Source organism: Scleropages formosus, chromosome 11 (genome assembly GCF_900964775.1).
Source record: "Scleropages formosus chromosome 11, fSclFor1.1, whole genome shotgun sequence".
Classification (NCBI taxonomy): domain Eukaryota; kingdom Metazoa; phylum Chordata; class Actinopteri; order Osteoglossiformes; family Osteoglossidae; genus Scleropages; species Scleropages formosus.
In genome coordinates, this window is record NC_041816.1 from 7,095,770 (window position 1) to 7,116,852 (window position 21,083).

Genomic DNA, 21,083 nt, shown 5'->3' on the forward strand with positions numbered 1-21,083 from the left:
CAAATCTAGAATTTGCAAAGCAAGAACACCTTTCCTGCAGCTGAAGAACATCTAGAAAATAAAAACAATTAGCACTCCACATGAAGGTCAGGATTTTCAACTCAAATGTCAAGTTTGTTCTTTTGTATGAAACAGAAACCTGAAGAACAACAATGGCCACCATGAAAAAAGTACAAACCTTTACGAATACCTGTCTTAGAAGAATATTCCAGATCTGATGGCCAGAAACCATTAGCAACACAGAACTTTGGGAAAGAACAAACCAAACTGGAATTCAGGAGGAAATACTGAAAAGAAGATGGAGGTGGATTGGCCACACACTGCGTAAACCGAAAACCAGCATCACAAGACAGGCACTGACCTGGAACCCCCAGGGAAAGAGAAAAAGGGGACGACCACACAACACCTGCTGTAGGGATCTTGAAGCTGACATCAGGATGCTGGGATACACTTGGAGCCAGATAGCAACATAAGTGGGACAGCTGGTAGTGTAGTGGTTAGAGCTACTACTTTTGGACCCAGAGGTTACAGGTTTGAGCTGCACCTCTGGCTGTAGTACCCTTGAACAAGGTACTTACCCTAAATTGTTCAAGTAAAATTACCCAGCTCTATAAAGGGGTAAATAATTGTAATGTTAACATTATGAGTTGCTTTAGAGAAAAGCATCAGCTAAATTAATAAATGTAAGTGTAAGACAGAGATGCCTGGAGAGCCCTTGTTGGCGGCCTGTGCTCCAGGAGGTGGAAGACATTGATGATGATAGTTCTATTGTAAATGCCCATTTCAGATTTGAATTATTACATGATGTTTTGGTTCTTGAAGGAAAACAGGTGAAGGTTTTGCCCTCATCTTGGTGGAGGTGGCTTTATATTTTCCTTCAAGACCCAAAGACACAAAAGCCTCTCTCCAAACCAGATGGAGTTTACCAGACCAGTATCAATGCAACAAAAGGTTTTGGGCCTTGGGCTGTGCCCGGTTAAAGGTTTTAAAAAATGGAAAACGCTTCTGTTGCATTCATACAAATGGCATTTGAAATGGACACATTTTCCTGTATAAACGGTAAGTGAAGGATATTTCGCACACTGTCTGGCTTCAGCTACTAGCTCATAAAGGAACTGATAAAAACTGATTTTAATGTAATTCTTAATTACATAAAACATGTTTGCTTTCTGGATATTTAGGGCAAATCACTGAATAGCCCCAGTTGGCCACTCTGTGCAGTCAAAACTCCACGAACAATGACCAGAACAAGAACGATGACGTCAGGCTGCAATGACGCACCTGAACGCCAGGTGTCCTCAGTGCTCTTGGATACGCAAGAGGGCCATGTGGCTGCGTGAGGCAGTTGCACAGTATCCGGCCACATCCCGGGCGGCTGCGTTGGCTTCTCGGGATGATCTCATGCTCGGAGAGGCGGATTGAGGTGTCTACTATATCGCCTGAATCCAAAGAAAATAACAAAAGATTCGTTCGGGAAGCAGTGAAAGCAGTAAGACGAGCTGCGTCATTTAGATTAACTACACGCCCTGTGGGTATTTAACAAGGAGAAACGGCTGGGGCTTTCGGCGCGAACTCCCCGGGGTCCAAAAGGCATCCATCGGAACCCCCGTCTCGCGGCCGCAGAAACAAAATGGCTCCTGTGCTGGAAAAGAAGCTGTCGAGTGCCGCCGGTGCCGGAGACACCCTGGACACCACCGAGGACGAAGAAGGACAGGACCTGTGGTGAGTCCCGACCGCTCAACCGAACGGCGCGGAGGAAGATAGACAGTAATTTCTGCCTCGTCATCTTTGGGTTCCTCTCGTTTCCTGCTGCCGGCGGTGGGAGCGTCACAAGACTCGAGTCCCGTTACTCTGCAGAGTCAGTTACCGCCCTCTGTCTGCCTGTGCTTTTACTATTTACTGTAGTATTGTCACCGCCTTCAGATATGTTGCTGTGATACTGTCATCCTCAGTATAGTTCTTATATAGTCCTGTCACTATGGTGCTGATTGATCTATCCTCGGCAGTTAGTCAGTCAGTCAGTGCTGTGTCGTCAGTTACCATTTATTATTGTCATTACGGTACTGGTAAGAGCTGTATTGGTGTGTGGGTGTGTTGAATGTGTATATTTATGGTTGCATTAGCATGTAAGGAAATCTGTTTATAACTCGATTTCTTCATAGCTCCAATGTTACGTTTACCACTAAAACAAAAAAGAAAAGATGAATAATGCTACCGACAACCCTCCATTTATTATCTGGTTTGGTTATCTAAAAATACATAGCTTCAATAAATTGGGAAGATGCTTAATAAAAAAAATCAAACAAAGTTGAAATTAAAACTAATTTGAAGATGCTGAAAATTAAAATTACATTTTCTGTCTCCTGTTCAGTCTTGATGGCTGATTGAATCATCCCATAAACATGTTTACCAGCTTCTACCTATTTTTAGCTAACTTTATTAATGACTTAAATAACAGCTTAATGATAAAGATTTTCCATAATGGTTTAGCTAGAAAAAATCTTGGACATTGCCATAATAAATAAAAATGCTTTGTAAGACTTAATGTGCTTAAATTTGAGTTATTTGGGTTAAGTTTTTGTGTTGTTAAAACCAGTTTCAAATGACTGAAAATAATAATTTTCCTCACAAACTCTGTTTATCCCATAAACATGTGCATAGTTTGTCATCTTGTTATTGATCACCGACCCCTGGAATAACACACAAGGTGTGAACCCTGGAAGTGAGTTGCATTAAGGTGGTCTCTCGCTACTGTTCTTTTTTGGGTGTTTTTTAAAATACTGTCAATCACCATCAAGCTATTAAGCATGAATGTTAGAAAACATTGTAGTAAGAAATGAACAAAATGGAAAGTGTGTGTGTGTGTGTGCTCTGACAGGAGACATGATGTTGGTCTGAACTTGGTCTGTGACCACTGTCCCACAGGTCTTCCATCCTCAGTGAGGTGTCCACCAGGTCCAGGTCCAAACTGCCCTCGGGGAAGAACATCCTGGTTTTTGGTGAGTGTGAACTCGCATGGCATCATGCCAGACTAGAGAGGTGTTTCGCCTCTATGTGCTTTATATAAATGTCCCCATGTGCGTTCTAAAGATATTAAAGTATTTCTGTTCACTGTAGGAAATGGACTCTGAAATAAATATCACTTATATAAAATGTTAGGGGGGTGCGGTGGCGCAGTGGGTTGGACCGCAGTCCTGCTCTCCAGTGGGTCTGGGGTTCAAGTCCCGCTTGGGGTGCCTTGCGGCGGACTGGCGTCCCGTCCTGGGTGTGTCCCCTTCCCCCTCTGGCCTTACGCCCTGTGTTGCCGGGTAGGCTCTGGTTCCCCGTGACCCCGTAAGGGACAAGCGGTTCTGAAAATGTGTGTGTGTGTGTGTGTGTGTGTGTGTGTGTGTGTATAAAATGTTATACAACGCTTTTTTTAGTGCATGCCTTTAAGTTTTTGTGTTGTTGACAGTTACAGACAGGAAGATATGTAACTTGTAATTAGTTTTTTTTAAATCTGGAAAAGTTGACTATGTTATACAGTAGGTAATGTACTGGTTAGGATTATCGCCTGGCAACCTGAAAGTTCCTGGTTCAAATCCCAGCTCCTATTGTAGTACCCTTGATTAAGGTCCTTATTCTGTTTTGATACAGTATATTATAACCTAGCTGTATAAATGGGTAAATCAGTGTAAGTAATTTACTGTACAAACCTAACATTGTACATTGTCTTGAAGGAAGGAGTGAGAAATTATTAATACTTAATATATTACATTACAGCAGCATCATTCATAATTACAGTTGAAGAAAAGCATCTACTTCAGGACATGGAAATTCCAACCTACTTAATTCACATCTGTTTTAAATGTTAGGCTTTCTACTGAACAGCTTAAATAGGAGCAAACCTGTTACCATGCAATAATATTGAAACGGGATTATTTCAGTTATAGTTCATGGGGCCTCTGTGTTGGTGTTTGCACTGTGGCTCCACCTTCACTTAGACTGTTGCTGAATTTTGACGAGCAATAGCACGATAACAAACTTTTTACGTGTTTATGGGAGGAGTCAGTCAGCAATCTGCATTGAATAGGAGTTTGTGGAGATTTGGTATTTTCTGTTGTCATCGCTTTACTGTGGCCCACATCGAGTGCATTCTCATTCTCCCTCCCTCACCAGCTACTGGAATGAAGACTCAGTAAATTTACCTAATATGTTCCTGAACAAAGTAAGATTATGAAAACAGTGCATGTAGTGAGTTGTCTGCCTAATTCGTATTAGCTGTGATGTTTCCTGTTGTAAACTAAACATAGGAGCCGTTTCTCTGCTTAGTGTCACTTTATTAACTGTGCATTTTACGCACAGCTAACATGCATTTGTCAGTTTTCTTATGTAGCACAGCTAATTACTATGTGTTTACAATATCTGGGTGACTATTTTTTAGTATTTCAGGACTCAAGATGGATATGATAGTGTAATTTAATGTGAGTGTGAAATGAGCTAGTTAAGTGTTGTGCGGTATGTTAGCTGTGCATTGAAGTTAGCCAGTGTTTTCGTTACTTGGCTGAACTAGTTCTGTGACAGATACATATATATTTTTTCTTGCTGTGAAATGTTTTCCCCACTTCCACTCTTATAGAAGTTTGTGGCAGTACTAGGAGTGCAGTATAAAAACGATCAAAAATTCCCATTTGTGCATTTAAATATCTTGGGGTTCTGTTTTCTGCACCTCCCTGGCTAATAAATGTTGAAAAGTTCATAGCCACTGGGTTTTATATGGATTTTTACTTTTTGTGTTTATTAACTCATTAGGGGAACATGGTTCAGGAAAGACAACCATTATGGCAAAACTCCAAGGAACAGAACACGTTAAAAAGGGGAAAGGACTCGAGTATCTGTACCTCAGTGTCCACGATGAAGACAGGGATGGTAAGTTTTCATGCACATCTTTTACCTGAAGCACATTGGCTCAGCAGGTAGTGCTGGTGTCACAGCTCCTGGACCGAGGGTTTGGACAGGGGTGGCTATTAATAAAAAGGTCTCACTTTTTGGCTTTATTACCCATCATCCTCCTGGTGATATTTTTACTTTGCCCTTCTAAAGTGAAATCTTGTACTCTCTTGGGTTGCAATAAGTATGAAAGCTATATGTCTTCAGTCCTGAGGGGTGCTGGAAATTTTAATTTCCAAGATTTTTCCGGTCTCTTTACCAGATTCCAATGACATGTGATTCTGTTGAATTAATTGCTCTAAATTCCTGTTGGGGTGTGAGTGTGTGAATGTGATTACTCTCTGATTTACTGGTATCTGGGGTGGATCCTTCTTCATATGCTGTGCTTCCCAGATGGGCTTTGGACTGCTGTGACCATACATTGGAGGAGTTTAATGGATGGATGGATTGTCTGTGAACCCCTCTGTCACAATTGAAACAAGTAAACAGATATGATTGGTGTTAGAGCTATAAGCTGCAGTCTGACTGGAGTATTCAACTCTCTCTCCCCTCCCTCACAGATCTGACACGGTGCAATGTGTGGACTCTAGACGGCGACCTGTACCACAAAGGCCTGCTGAAGTTCGCTGTGTCAGCCTCTTCGCTCAGAGACTCCTTGGCCGTGCTGGTGGCTGACATGTCGCGGCCATGGAGCATCATGGAATCTCTGCGCAAGTGGGCTAGCGTACTTCGTGACCACGTTGACAAGCTGTGCATCCCGCCAGAGGAGATGAGACACATGGAGCACAAGAGTAAGTTCCGAGGCCGTAGCAGAAGATTCGCTCCTGAGCTTGTATCACGGCTTGACATCACTCAGGAAAGATGGCTAAATTACACCAATCAGTTCATCCTGAATCTCAAGACACGTTAAGATAGTACAGTAAATCTTCTGTCTGACCACTTGTTCCTGAGAGCAAGATGAACACAATATCGCTTGGATAGCATGTGGGACAGCCTTTGGTACCATATGCTGTGTGGTCAGCAGTTAACTGATCAGTTAACCATTAGGTAACTGTTTTGCACAGTATTCTTATTGTACTGTATTAATGTTTTTGCTCACACATTCCTTGATTTTGGTTCACATGTCGAATGGCACATTTCGGCTACGCTCAGCTACTTTCTACTGTGCTTAGGATTTTTCAGCTGTCTGCCAGGAAAGGGGAATTTGTAGGATATTATTTGAATGTATTCTTTAGGGATGGCCCATGGGATAAGTATTTGTTGGATGAAGAGGATCTACTTTTTTGCGTGCAGTAGCTGAACTGTTTACTTACGTCGCTTCTGACTGTGCAGCTGTTAGTGAACCAGTTTTGTGGAGCGTTAACTGCCGAAAACTTCAATGGGTGTAGCTGGACCCTGGTGCAGCAAGTGCTTTTTTGTACTACAGTTTGATATAGATAGAAAGCACCTGTAGTAGAGGTATGTGGTATAAAAGGGCCATTTGTTTCCTTACTGTGCACACTCCTCTTAGCCAGAGGTGAAAATCTTCCATCAAGGGTTTCTGTACAGGCAGTAGTGGTTGTGTGTTTTTTTTTTTTTTTTTTTTTTTTTTTTTTTGTTCCCCCCTCTCTTCACCTAGCAAAACTTAGTCTTGAAACTTTTTTTTCCTCCTGCCCTCCCCCATTTCAAGTGACTAATATATATAAAATGGAAGGACCTTCCATTATCAGTGTCCGTAAAGAAGCCACAGCATCGCTGCAAAAGGAATGAAATGTCCAGGTTTTTATTAATTATTTTTTGTTGTTGCCAACCATTTGACATGAGAGGAAGTTATCTGTCTCAGGTATTTGTTCATGGTACAGTGGGCTAGCAGGTGGCATGCTGCTTAGACTTGTTGCCCAGCACTCAAAGAACCTGGGTTTGAATCCCACCTCCTGCTATAATACTCTTGACAAAACTGCCTTAGAATTGATAAATTACCCAGCCAAATACATGGGTAAAAATCTGCAAGTAGTGTGCATAGCTCATATTGGAAGTTTTCTTGGGGAAATGTCAGATGGATAATGATGATGATGATAATATGGTACACATGAGGGGTTTCCTGCTTATGCAGAGTGGCTTTAAGGACAAGCGGTGTTTGTGTGCCTGCTTTTTTTTTTTTTTTTAATTTTATTTTATTTTAAATAAATGTTTTCCTCTGGTCATTATTCATTGTTTTTGTTTGTGTTGGAAGCACCATCCACTAGTAGATGAGAGAGGGACCTGTAATGGCTTTCAGAAGAGGGGTACAAGGGGCAGAGAGACCTCAGGAGGGGTAGTAGTGAGCAGCGGCGGAGTGAGGGCTCCTTGAAGGCACATTGTCCACCAAAGCATTGTGCCATCACGTCACTGTGTCGCTGCTCTGTGTATTGAGTGTCCACAGGGAGGCAGAGCTGGCGAAATCAGAGAATCTGAGCTGTTACCTGTCTGCCCACAAGACGTCTTCCTCCCCTCTTGCCTGTCTGAAATGCAGACGTCACTGTGCTTTGGTTTTCTGTGATCAAAGAAAACTTTATGCATGATTGCTTGTTGTGCATGTCAAACATCTATCTTTAAATACCAGCCCACCCCGAAGAATTAAACAGAAAACTTCTTAAAACTAGACCAAAGTAGAGGCCTGCTTGGCATGACCAACAGTACTCATGCATACTGGATTGAAGAATGAAAGCTAGTTTCCTTTCCTGGTGTGGTTTGTTCTTTGCATTTCGGTTACCACCCATATTTACCCAGCATTAAAAAAGGTCCTACAGTAGGTGATGGCTATGTCCCTCATTCTTCTCTCACGGATCACATGATGGTGAATGAACTTGAGTGCCTCAGTTCAATTAAATATCGTGTGTTTATATAGAAGTCTGGCAGCATAGTGATGGGTGTGTTTCGGTCTGTGTGGCGTTTGCATGTTCTCCCTGTGTTCACACGCGTTTCTTCAAGGTGATCCAGTTTGCTCCCACAGTTCAGAAACGTGTCAGGTGAATTGGTGACTCTAAATTGTCCTTACATTTACATTTATTCATTTAGCAGACGCTTTTGTCCACAGCGATGTACATCTCAGCAAAAGTACAATTTATGCATTATATTAAGAGAAGGAGACATAGCTGCAGACATGAAAGTCTCTAGCAAACCTAGTTTGTTCCCTACCACTTGTTGCACTGAGGTTCATCTTTCCTTAGTGTGTGTGTGTGTGTGATTGTGCTGTATCGGACTGGTGTCCCATCCAGGGAGTACCCTGCATTGCATCCTATGGTTTTGGGATAGGCTGTGGACTACTGTGACCCTACACTAAACAAATGACTAATGATAATGGATGGGTGGGTGAAGGTGTAAAAGTGAAAGTTAACAGGTATGGATCACAGCTGATCTCATCTCTGACCCACAAGCTGCTGAATGTGACCAGAGAGCACATCATTCAGGTGATCTCTTTTCACCATTGGTAAAACTGTCCATGTGTTAAATCTCTGCCCACTCTGTAGGAGCGCCTCTGTATGAAGTCAGCCAGGAGCTCCCCGTGACTCCTTGCTGTCCCCCCCACCCCCATCTGGCACTGGAAACACTGTGGTCAGGCTTTGCCACAGGGAGCCTGGTGGCCACATTGGGCAGATGGTATGGGCTCAGACCTCAGACGCAACAGTGGTCTAACCTAAAGGCGTTAGTTTGAAAAATGTCCCTTGCTGAGATTAACTGATATTTTTGGGTTCCTCCTCAAATTGGCCTTTTTCTAAGTCCTTGACAGAAGTGGTGAGCTCTTTCAGGATTTCCAGACATACTGTCTGTGTTTTTCTTATTTTGTTGAAGTTACTGTCACATCTGCTTCCAATGAAGAAGGAAGCCTGGAGAATGGAGTATAGAGATGACACTGGTCCTGCTGCCACAAAGCAAATATGATTTGAGTACTTTTATGCAACTTGGTAGAAAAGGATGAGGGATGACATTTAGTTTCTCATCAGGCTTTGCTTTTTTTTGTCCTTTTCAGTTTGTTGAACAAACATACATGTATGTATTTTGCAATGACGTCTTTTTATTCCTATGCTGAAGGACACAGCAAATGCTGAAATAAATGTATAGTTTCCTCCTTCTGGCCATTGGATGAACCTGCTCATGAGAGATCCAAAATTGAAAGCCCATCAACTCTGTTTTGGCTCTGAAGTAGAGTGAGCTCCTTATGTCCCAAAAGAAAGCTGCAGAATTCCTCTTAGCATTGAAGAAGGGACTCGCACCCATTTCTTTCAGAGCTGCTTGTCTCCTAACAGCTACATAAATGAGTCCAGCACCATCTGTTATGATTATCTATGTATTTGCTATTTGAATGTCACTTCTACAGGCAGCCGCTTGAGGGATGTGAACCAGCAACATGATGGTGTCAAACACACAAACTGTGTCTGGATAATCCTGTATCTAGGTCTAAAGCTCTTCACCTGCTGTTGATACACTTTTGTTGAAAAGCAGTTGTATGCTGCTTTGGTGAGAAGTGTCTGCTTGATGAATAAAAGTAAATGTGACATCATTAATCCAGAATGCCAACTTTGAACTAATCATGGCAGATCCAAAGGAAAAAATGATCATAATTAAGATCAAAATGAAGAATGTCTTGCGTGGGCACTCTCAGGAAAGGGTCTCGTCCAAAAACTGCTGGTAGTTCTGCCGTCCCGGCTCCTCCGCACCTTGTTTAGCTGACCCGTCTCCCTTTGCGCTGTGGCTCTCTTGGCCGCACCCTGTTTCTGTTTAAGCTCTTTTGTAAACTCACTGTGTACTCTGAGGATCAGAAGTGCCACTGTCTGTCATCAGCAACTCAGCCTGATTATAAAAACCCTGCCAGGGAGGGCTTAAAGTGATGGATTACAAGTTTCTGCGGACATGTTGTTCTAGCTCATCTTCTCTCATCTCTTGAGTCCTTTTTGGACCTCTTTTCCAGCATGGGACAGGGAAACTAATGCTACTGATCCTTTCACATCTTTCTGCTGCACTTTGTAGTCTTCATTACTGTATTATCCATGTATCCATTGTCAGTTACTATTTGTTCAGTGCAGGGTTGCAGAGGTCCAGCACCTATCCAGGAGACAGAGGGTGTGATACAGCGTAAACTATACAATAAAATACTGCAACTTTAGAATTTGTAAAAGGGGTTGAAATTCTTGAAATAACTCCCCTTAGACTTCGTTTTAATCATGTCTTTCGGTTTCTCGAGATTTTTCTGTTTACTAGAATGAAACTGCTCAATTGGTCAGGGTGAGAGGAGTCAGTGATGGGGCAGAAGGGTGCCTTATAGGGTTGTTTCCTGTGAGATTTGTTACTGATGTCTGGTCTGGAATGGACATCCTGCTTCTGAGACCATCTTTCACGTCCTCACTCTGGAGGCAGTACATGGGCCATACTGTGAGAGCAAGACACCTATATGACACTGAGTTCTGAGACACTCCATTCGGTACTGGAAGATCTGGCAGTTTTCCACATTTCAGTATGTCCCATTTAACAATCTGGAAATGAAATTTGCTTGGGTCTGCCACTCTGGAGAAGATTGTCTGATATGTGACTGAATGTGTTTTGCCAATAAATCTTTTTTTCCCCTCCTCAAGCAGTGAGTAAGTTCTGCTCTGATCCAATAAGTGTTGTGCTATATGCAACAATAAATTAACGCATTGATAACAGGGACAGCACTACAGAAAGGAAGTGTGCTACTTATCACTCTTACTGTTGTACCTGGCTGCTGCAGGGGCTAGTGTTTAGAACCGTCCCCTTGGATTTGAAGGACCTTGATTTGACTCCCATCTCCTGCTGTAGTGCCCTTTATCAGGGTACTTACCTTGAATTGATAGAGTAATAGTTACCCAACTGTATAAATGGAGAAATCGTTGTAAATATGTAGCTTAACATTGTAATTCACTTTGGAGAAAAGCATCAGCTAAATAAATCATAATTTCATATTTATTTATTTTCTCATGATTTTTTTTCCCCAAAGTGAGTTAAGCCACATGTAGTGATTTCTGCAATGGGACAGTATTTACTGTATCAATTCAGAGTAAGTACCGTGAATACCGGTAATAAAGCAGGAAGTGGGTTCAGAGGCTACAGTCTAACCACTACACCATCTGCTGTCCCTTAATAATAGGTACTCATGTCCTGAGCCATTGTTCTCACTGCTGGTCTTCCTGTGCTTCTCTCCTTTTCACATCCCCTGGACACAGTTGTGAAAGACTTCCAGGAGTATACAGAGCCTGAAGATGACATTCAGGGCTCTCCTCAAAAACGGGGGGGTGGGTCTGAGGATGAGGGGGCGCTGCTGCCGCTCGGAGACAACGTGCTGACACACAACCTGGGCATTCCGGTACTGGTGGTGTGTACAAAGGTGAGTGATACCCCTGCGTCAGCCCCCTCTTACCCGAGGGCTACTGTCAGATGAAGGAGCTGAGCTTGCCATCTGAAGGTTGTGAGTTCATATCCAAGAAAAGCATTTGTTGCTGTTTTGAGAATTGTACTTAGCCTGAACCTAGAACAGTAGGTGTGGTGGTAGAACAGTCACTTTGTAATCACCAAACTCAGATCTGAGTCCTGCTTTCTGCTGTAGTACCCTTGAGCAAAGTACTTACCCTAAAGTGTGTTAGATGTTTGTTTATTTAGCATATGCTTTTATCCAAAGTGACTTCCAGTGAACTCTATGTAGTGTAATCGGCCCACACACCTTACTCACCAGTTGACTTGCACTGCTAGATACACTACTTACAATCAGCCACCTGACAGTGAAGCAGACTTTCTCTCTGTCTCACTCATCCATACATCAGTGGAGCACACTCTCTCTGTCACTCACACTGTGGGTGAGCCTGAACAGCATGTGTTGGACTGTGGGAGGAAACAACGTGCAAAGTCCACGCAAACTGAGTGGGGATCAAACTCGCGTCCTCTCACACCACTCAGGTGCTGTGAGACCATAGTGTTACTTGCTGTGCCACCATGCCACTAGATTAGAAATATTGTGCGTTTTAGGGCATTCGTCATATTATGTATTGTGAGATTTTGATTTCTACACTCTGTATGATGAAACTAAAAGAGAAAATGTTTTTTTTTTTTCTCCTCTCTCCTTTGTGTGTGTGCGCTCAGAGACAAAATTAGAATAACTGCTTTTTATTTTCTGCTAGTTTATATTCATAATTTGTTTTTCATTTTTAAAACAAAAAACGAATGAAGGCATCACAATTTGCATTTTGTTTTTCAGTTTCTAATCAAGAAACAAATGAACACAACATACAAAGACGGATGCCTTTTCAGATGAGTGTGCATTGCACTTGTACTCTTGTTGTACTTTAGGACGGACTTGCATCTTTTGCAAGTGACAGTAGCACAGGCTTCATCTTTAGTGACGTATTTCCACACACTTGATGAACCGCTGCTGGTTTACTGCAATGACCCACCAGGTTCCTCGCCTGTTGTCTTCTCGAAGGCGTCCATGTTGTTAGTGTCAGTCACTTGATCAACGACTAGTCAACGTCAAGCTTAAAGCGTTATCACAGAGCAGTAAAGTCGACAAATCAACAAGTCGACTAGTCTGTGCAACCCTAATATGTATAGGCAGCAAGCTCTTAAGAGGCTGTGGTTAAAGTGAGACTAGATAATCATTGTAGCCCAGGTTTGTGAGAGTCCTGCCTCCTGGTGGCCTCAGTCACACACCTCAGCGGCAGCACAGGCTGCCAGTGAAAACGGCTCATTATTGTGTCTCCGCAGAGTCCTGGGGAACATAAAACTTACGTCACGTGGCCTTTCGCACTATGATCACATGCCCCTCTGATGGGGATGCCTTCAATGGCCTTTTCACACAGAACCTTTCGGATTAACAAACTGAGTGAGTGTTTAGTGGAACACAGAAAAACCCATGCTCATTTACCAGCAGGTCTGATACACTTTCTTTTCAGTCTGGTGATTTATAACACATATCTAGTTCTGGTGTTTGTTAGAATTTGTTCCATATTTCCTGTGTATTTGTTGTACAGATTTTTTTATAATTGTTTTTTCATGGTATCTACCCTAAGAGTTAAGGTAATCTGGATAAATGGATTGAATTTGTATGAAAGAGGTTAATTGTTAATTTGTCAATTCATAAATTATATACTCTCAAATTAAGTATGGATGTGAGAAAAGTGTACTTTGTGTACTGTGCTGAGGCTCTTGTGCACTTGCAAGGAAGCAGCAGATTCACAATGTGTCTGCTCTAGAGATCGCAGCTTCTCTTTGTTGCTGCTGTATATAGATTTCATTCCTTATTCATGCTCATTAGATGGAGAATGTGTGCTGCTGCTATTCTTGTTGTTCCTACTGCTAATTCTGGAAGCATCACAGATTCATTTGTGTTGAGTCGGAGGATGGGGCTGCTCTGTAAGGAGGCCCCTGCTCACTGTGGTTGTCACTGGCCGATTATTTATTTATTTTTTTTTTTGGTCTCGTCTCGCTAGGCACACCTGCCCCTCCCCCCATGAAGGAGCAGTTTGATGTCTTAATTTATAAATTTTCTTTTTGCGATGTAGTGGTAACAGTTGTTTCCCTCTTTCTCCCCCAGTGCGATGCCATAAGCATTCTGGAGAAGGAGCATGATTACAGAGAGGAGCACTTTGACTTCATCCAGTCCCACATCAGACGCTTCTGTCTACAGTGTATCCTTCTGCTCTTGCACTCTAAACTCTTTCAAACCTCAGTGCGCTCTGATTTCCACCAAGGGTCAAAGTGCTGCTTCTGAATTTCCCTTAACACTGCCTCCCACTGCGCAGATGGTGCTGGGTTGATTTATACATCAGCCAAAGAGGAGAAGAACCTGGACCTCCTGTACAAGTATATAGTGCACAAGCTGTATGAGTTTGAGTTGAACACACCAGCCTTAGTGGTTGAGAAGGATTCTGTGTTCATGTGAGTGTTTCCTTCAAACACATTGAATAATATTTAATATTCAGAAGTCTAATCGTTCAGTTTGTTTCCTTTTTACATTATCGAATCTCACACTTAAATAGTAAATAGGAGTCAGCAGGTGTACCATAGTTAAGAGCTTTCCCCTCTCACTTGACAGCTCTAACTATGGTACCTACTGATTATGTATTGCATAAATATAATGATTATATTAATGATTACATTTATGTAATATACTTTTATTGTAAACAGTAAATGTCAGAGGGGACTTAATGTGAGTATATTATTGACACTAAATGGGTAGATCGCTTTAAGTACCAGTATGAGGCCTGTATGCTGAAGGAAGTTGCTTTAGACAAAAGTTTTGGGTAAATGAATCAATAATGAGATACGTGGGGGAAAATGTCTCCTGTTCACTACAGTCCAGCAGGTTGGGACAACGACAAGAAGATTGCCATTTTGCATGAGAATTTCACAACCGTCAAAGTCGAGGACCTGTTTGAGGACTTCATCGTGAAACCTCCAGTGAGAAAGGTAGAGAAGCAAATGGGTGCGAACATTGAGCTGTGGTGCTGCTCATCTGCTTTCTCTCGCTCTTTCACACGAACGCACGTCCTCACATTGTCTTTCTCCCTTTGTACACACACAGCTGGTTGCTGATAAGGAGGTGATTGCGGAGGATGAACAGGTGTTCCTCATGAAGCAGCAGGTGAGTAGAGCATAGGAGGTTGTTCACATGAATCTCACCTCCTGCTATAGTAGCCTTGGTCCAGGTACTTTCTCTGAAATTATAATGGGGCGGCACGGTGGAACAGCAAGTAGCGCTGCTCTCTCACAGCACCTGGGTGATGCGAGAGGACATGGGTTTGGTCTCCGCTTAGTCTGTGTGGAGTTTGTGTGTTCTCCTCGTGTCTGTGTGGGTTTCCTCCTGCAGTCACACACATGCTGTTCAGGTTCCCCTGTTGTGTGTGATGACAGAGAGTGTGTGTTCCATTGATGTATGGATGAGTGACCCTTTGTAAGTAGTGTATCTAGCAGTGTAAGTCACCTTGGTGACTAAGGTTTGTGGGCTGATAACACTACATAGAGTTCACTGGAAGTCACCTTGGAGAAAAGTGTCTGCTAAATAAATAAATGTAAATGATACATTAAAAATTCCCAAGCTATATAAATGAGTAAATGACTATCACTTTGGAGAAAAGCACCAGCTAATTGGATAAATCTAAATGTGTTGCCTTGCAATTTGTAGATTGATTACGAGAGTTTATGTACTTAGTGGGAAGTTATGATACAGATCATTTACAATAAATAGCCTTGTCAAAAGTATTCTGATCTCACAAAGTCCTGGTTTGCCAGACATCACAGACAACAGTGTAGTTTGCAGTTATATAGCACTTTAGTAGGTTTGAAAACAGTTCAGCAACTCTTCCTGGGTGTCTGAGCCTATGCTCTTCTGCATCCTTTGAGTGATGGCTGAGTTTTTTTCTGCTCACTGAAGGGAAAGATCTCTTCATCCTGGCTATGGCACAGTGCGGTCTGAGGCTCTGAACTGCTCCCTAATCGGTTGTCCCAGGACAGCTGCAAGAGGACCAGTCCTTCTGATGCAGCAGCTCTTATCAAAGAGTTTATCCTAGGCGTTGCATGTTTTCCTGCGTTGCATGAAACTCCCCCCCTCGTGGAAACTTTGCAGTTGTCATCTGCTTTTGTAAAAAACATTTACAGCCAGTCAAGTTTCTCCATAAGGACATGAAAAAAACAATGACTTTGTGTTTCTGACAGCAGGCTCTGTCTGTGTGTGTCCCTAACCTGCACTTTTCCCCAGGATGATTTACAGAGACACAGGGTCCAGTGTAAATGTACTTTTTCAGTCTGCTGACTTCTCTCTCCTCTTATTTTCACATCAGTCGTTATTGGCGAAGCAGCCGGCTACTCCAACGAGAGCTACGGTAAGTGTAAGGTCAACATATCATACCGCACCCTTGGGAGACATGAAATCAGTGTGGAATTGCTGGAGCTGGTGGACACAAATCTTCAAAGATGTATGAACTAAAAACAGTGTTCAGAGCTTTGGTGTTTGATGATGAGCTCTTTTCATTTGGTTCTGTTGTGGATCAGTCTCATGGGATCAGCTGTAATTGTTGTTGGAAGTTTTTATTATCCTTAGGAACCTACTGCTGATAAATTTTCCATCTGCATTCTTGAGGAGCATGTCTTGCCAGCATGCAAAGGTTCTGAGAATGCCTTGGGTTCCTCTTGGTAGGAGTCTCCAGCACGGACTGGAACCGGCTCTCCGCGACCCGCTGCCCGTCCTGGACAGGCCAACGTGGCTAGCGTCTCCCCCATGACTGCGGTCAAGAAACCGGACCCCAACATGAAAGGTGAAGCTGCTGATCGCTTGGGGAAACAGAAACCATGTTAATTTACTGGTCAATTTCATGCATGGGAACAGCAGCTAAGACCAGTACATTAGGGAGGATCTCTTGTAATTTTCTACCTAATCTGTAACATTTTACCCTGATGGCGCCAAATGTCTTGAAACAGAGAAATGTGCCGTGGGCTCAGCCTGTATATGACTTTGAGTGCAGTAAAGCATTGTGCAGACGCTGCCATCTTGAGGAAGTTATTGACATAATCCCCTGAGCTATCGGCGCCTGTGCTGCTGCTTTAGTGTGAAAAGGAGTGAGTTGGTGTCCTTTTTCGGACCCAATAGACCGGCAGCATTAATACCCTGGCCTGTGTTAGCCTGTGTCACTCTCCCCCACCCCGGTGAATCCCTCTCCATTGTTGTGCCCTGGAAACACTACCATAACGAAACTGCTCTTTAGGGGCAGCCCTTCCTAACATCTCTACACCTTATTTTTACTCTCAGGGGCAGCAGCAAACGAGGGAGTCCTGGCCAACTTCTTCAACAGCCTGCTGAGCAAGAAGACAGGCTCCCCAGGGAGCCCTGGTGCCGCAGTAGGAGGAGGAGGAGGTGGAGGAACCATAGCGGGACCAGCTAAGAAAGCAGGTACGAGCTCCCCTGGGCCGCATGCTCTGCTCACCGCTTCCTGTTGTCCTTGGAGTTGGCAACTGTCAGGAGGTTTTACCCACAGTGCCTCTAGGTGTGCGATAGGGGGAGAGTGAGTGTGAGTGAGCCAGTTTGGGAGTACTCTTAGTCTGCCCAAGAAGCCAGGGAAGGGGTCCAGCTCTTGACGCTCGAGGGGTGGAGGAATTCATGGAAAATTATCTGTACCAGACCAGCTGGTGGAATATTTAACTCCCCACAGAAGCAGCAGTGTCTCCACAGAGCAAAGGGCTCTGTTCCCGTTTTCCTGCATGTCCAGCAAGCCATGGAGACGTTCACATTCCTGTCGCGTGCTGGTCTGGCTAATTGTCAGGATCACTGCAAAACGTTGCAGCCTCCGATGTCCAGATGTCAAATATTCTGTTGCTGTTCTTGGAAGTTTGTTCTAGTGGACTGTTTAAAACAAAAAAAAGCCATATGAACATGTACCTATGTAAATAAGGTGAGCAGACCACAGTGAGTCTTTCTTCTTTCCTATAAAAAGCTACATGAAACTGTTATTTTTGTCTGTTTTTCAAGGGCAGAAGCGGGGTTTGACTGACACTGAGGCGAAGTTTGATAGAATGACCCAAAAACCGGACTTCATGGCAACGGGCAACTCATCACCAACAGAGAATGAGCCATGAACACACGGTGCACACCTCCGAGATCAGCCACTGGACGCACCGACAAACAAAAATCACGCGAGAGGAAAGGATGAGTGAAAACCCAAATGTAACCAACCCAAACGTATGTCTGCCGCTCACACAGATGTCGGTGTCTGTCTGAGGCAAACTGTCAGCTCCACTTTTTCCTTTGACTGGAAGGGCAATGTTGAGCAGGAAGTTAGAGGAGGAAAATGAAGACATGGCTTGATTCTTTTTTTTTTTTTCTTTTTTCCCCCCTTTTCTTAAGCAAAAAGCATGCCAGATTATGTAAGAGACTCACTTCCTGGGAAGGGGCCAAACCCCCCTGGCTTCTGAGGTCCGGTTTAGCTTGGGAATATTTCCACCCTCCCTCTTTGTCGTTCGTAACGGTAAAGTGGTAGCTGCTTTTTTTTTTTTTTTTTTTTTTCCCCCCCCCTTTCTTTCTTCCCTTCAGATCTAAAGGAGGGAGAACAAATGCAGACAGATTGCATTCAAACCCTGAAATATGGCACAAATATAGAAGTATGAAGTAAATGCAGTTCAAAGCACCTAAACTCTTTATATACAACTGTTTATTTTTCTTCACTAAACTGTTCTTGGATTTTTGCTGCTGTATAATTCATGTTAAACTCCATTTATGTCATAACACTAATGTGATGAACTTTGGTTAAATGGCTTGTAAGTATACGGTGTGCCTAAAACTGACAAATAAGTAGCAGATTTGAACAATTTAAAGCATATTTGTAAATAACACCAAAATATTACAATGCAAGTGCTTGCTTTCTTGTATAGAATGTAGTTGTTTCGGTAATTTTTGGAAGAAGAAGTGAAATTTGAGGTAGAAAAGTTTAAAACTGAAGTTTGTTAGTAGCAGTAGGCTGCTTTTTTGCAGAGGGGTTAGGAGGGGCTGGTGGGAGAGGGAATATCTTGTTTTACTGCTATAACTCCAAGTGCCTGTCTCAGTGTACTGTCAGAATTCAGAGAAGTACCGCATTGAATGCACTGCATTTCAGTTCTACACATTGTCTTGGTTTCACATTTAATATATTTTTATTTAATATTGTTTTTTAAAACTAAAATAATGCAGATTTAGCATATTTTTCATATGGTTCTAATGCAATTCCACTCATTTCTGTGGCCTAGATTCAGTTGCTTGACTGAGCAGTGGGCAGTTGGCCTTTTTCCTAAGTAGTGAGGGGGAAAAAAAAGCTTTTTAATATGCGTTCATATATCAGACTTATTTCTCCGATCATCCATGTCCTGGTAAAGGACACAGCTTTTGTCTGTGGTAATATCCTAAAGGAGCGGTGAATACTTGAAGGAAGTGAATTTACAAAATGTAATAGTATATTTGTTAGACAGTTGTGTTCCTGTTACAGTAACAGTGATCCTCTGTGGTGTTTAGTATTAAACATTCCCTTGTATATAAGGCACTTAAGCAATCTGGCCTTTCCGTAACTAAAATGTTTATTCTGACAACAAGGTTTGATGGATAAGGATGAGATCTGTTTACTGCACTGTGCTTTAGATGGCTCTTCCTTCCCTTTACTCACCCATTTAGTCTGAAAGCTGGCAGCCTCGACTGACTTTGGAGTCTGTAGCTGGACAGTATTTGTGTCTTAATATCCTCAGATGCCACTGTTATTTGTACACTTTATGTAAAATATGAGGACCTGCTGAATTTTTTTTTTTTTTTTTTTTGGATGTACAGATTTGTTCACTGATACTTGCAGACTTGTAGTGAGTGTCTTCTGTTCTTGGGAGCTCAGTTGGAGATTCGGCTGCTGCCGGATTTGCCTGGTTTCCCGAAATGTTGCAGGGTTTTGAAAAAGCTGCCAAGTGCTTCTTAAAAAAGAAAGATGCGGAGAAGGAAAATGCAGCGAACTGGGATGTGGAACCAAAGAGGCAGAACCGTTTTCTGTCCACTGACCCCTCTACCATTTGGGCAGAGAATTCGTCATCTGCCTGAATCAACGGCAGCCATCATGCAGGCTGAACAGCAATTAGAGCACTGAGCTCTAGTCCCAGAATGACTCCATTACATGTCAGTCTGCTCTTTAAGGGAAAACTGCAGGATCCTAAGTTTGTCCCATAAAAATATTTGCTGTACAAAAAGAAATGTCTGGATCTGCAAGTGTAGAGAAGTTGCACTTACCTCTGACACTCAGTATAACTTGCGCAAAATGTCTCATCTGACAGCGTTTGATTTATTCTGATCTATTTATTGCCACAGGGGGGAAAAAAAAAATCGAAGAGCTAGGAGCATGCTCAGATTTTGAAGGATAATGTTTATTTTGAATTTGCATTCCTATAAAGCATTGTTTTACACAACTTTAACTACTGTACAGGTAATAGATATAATTGTATCTTCTCCTATCCCACTATACTCTTAGGGTTATTTGAAACTGTTTATATTCTTCTAGCTTTTCAGCTTCTTTTGTTGTGTTTTCTTTTTTTGTCACCACTTCATGCCACTGCCTGACTACCACTGAGTGAACTGCACAACTCTGCACCGCTTTGCCTGCTGTAAAAAGACGCTGTGCCTCAAAACCTCTCTTCTAATAATGGGACGTCTTTAGATCCAACATGGCAACCATGTGATATGTTCAAGGGCACCGTTGTAAGCATCTCTTTTAACTGCAGCCCGATGTCACGGTGCAAAGTGCAGGACCTAGATGGATCTGACCAGCGTAGAAGTTTAACTGGCAAGAGGTAAAAAGACTTGTGGTGCTGCTCAGACCAATTTGCACTTTTTAGTTCTGATATGATGCCGTTCTGATAAAATGTTTACCTTATTGCCATTGGCTGCACTCTGCCATTTAAGCTTAAAGAGATGCATTTAGTCTTATAGACACAGGAGAAAAATACTTATGCGGGATTTAATGGTTTTTATTTTGTGCTCTGGGGTCACGGACTCGTCCTCGACATACCTGTGGGCTCCGACGGTGACGCTGTGCTCCTATGCAATACTGCAGCTGTGACATGATGCTCTTAGTGCTGGTCAGTGATAAGGAAACCTGTCTTATCAGTCTTGGCTTCAATAAAAATGAGTCCAGACCCCAGTGCTCTGTCTCCTTGGCTTAGAAATGTGTGTGTGAAGTCTTCCTGTGTTTGGGGTGGTGATGAAGATCCCATTCTGTCTGACCGTGGGTGGCAGTACAGCAGGCTGTGTAGTCAGAAATTAGTTCAGATCCTACTCACTCTGTATGGAGTTTGTGTTTTGTCTCCTCTGGGCGCTCAGGTTTCTTCCCATAGACCACAGAGACATTTCAAGTGAACTGGTGCATCTAAGTTGTATTCTGTATGTGTTTGCATGTGTGAGTGCTCTGACAGATGGGCATCCTGTCAATGGTGTACATGCCACATGGCCTTTTCTTCCTTGATAGGTTCCAGACCACCAGGACCCTGTAATGGGTGTGATTAATTTTTTTTAATAATGTACATAAATTTAGTCTAAAGAGCTTTTGTTTTCCTCACATTTTTAAATTCAAACCCTAAAGCCTTTCATAAACTTCTATGAAAAGAGGTGATGAGCAGTAGCCTGTGAATTCAGTCATTTACTG

General features: G+C 42.7%; 1 protein-coding gene across 2 annotated transcripts; it reads left to right on the forward strand.

The window, feature by feature from the left end:
- Positions 1-1,370: 1,370 nt before the first annotated feature.
- Positions 1,371-20,579, forward strand: LOC108934698 (cytoplasmic dynein 1 light intermediate chain 2-like). Of its 2 annotated transcripts, none has more exons than XM_018752739.2 (13): positions 1,371-1,722; positions 2,926-2,999; positions 4,792-4,908; positions 5,490-5,720; positions 11,127-11,287; positions 13,487-13,580; positions 13,695-13,830; positions 14,250-14,361; positions 14,477-14,536; positions 15,732-15,773; positions 16,088-16,205; positions 16,697-16,837; positions 17,414-20,579. In XM_018752739.2, the coding sequence occupies exons 1-13, from the start codon at positions 1,631-1,633 to the stop codon at positions 17,518-17,520; spliced, it is 1,485 nt and encodes a 494-aa protein (XP_018608255.1). In that variant the 5' UTR covers positions 1,371-1,630; the 3' UTR covers positions 17,521-20,579. The 2 variants fall into 2 exon arrangements, with proteins under 2 accessions (XP_018608255.1, XP_018608256.1); XM_018752740.2 differs by having other exon boundaries at positions 17,419-20,579.
- The last annotated feature ends 504 nt before the right edge of the window (positions 20,580-21,083 follow it).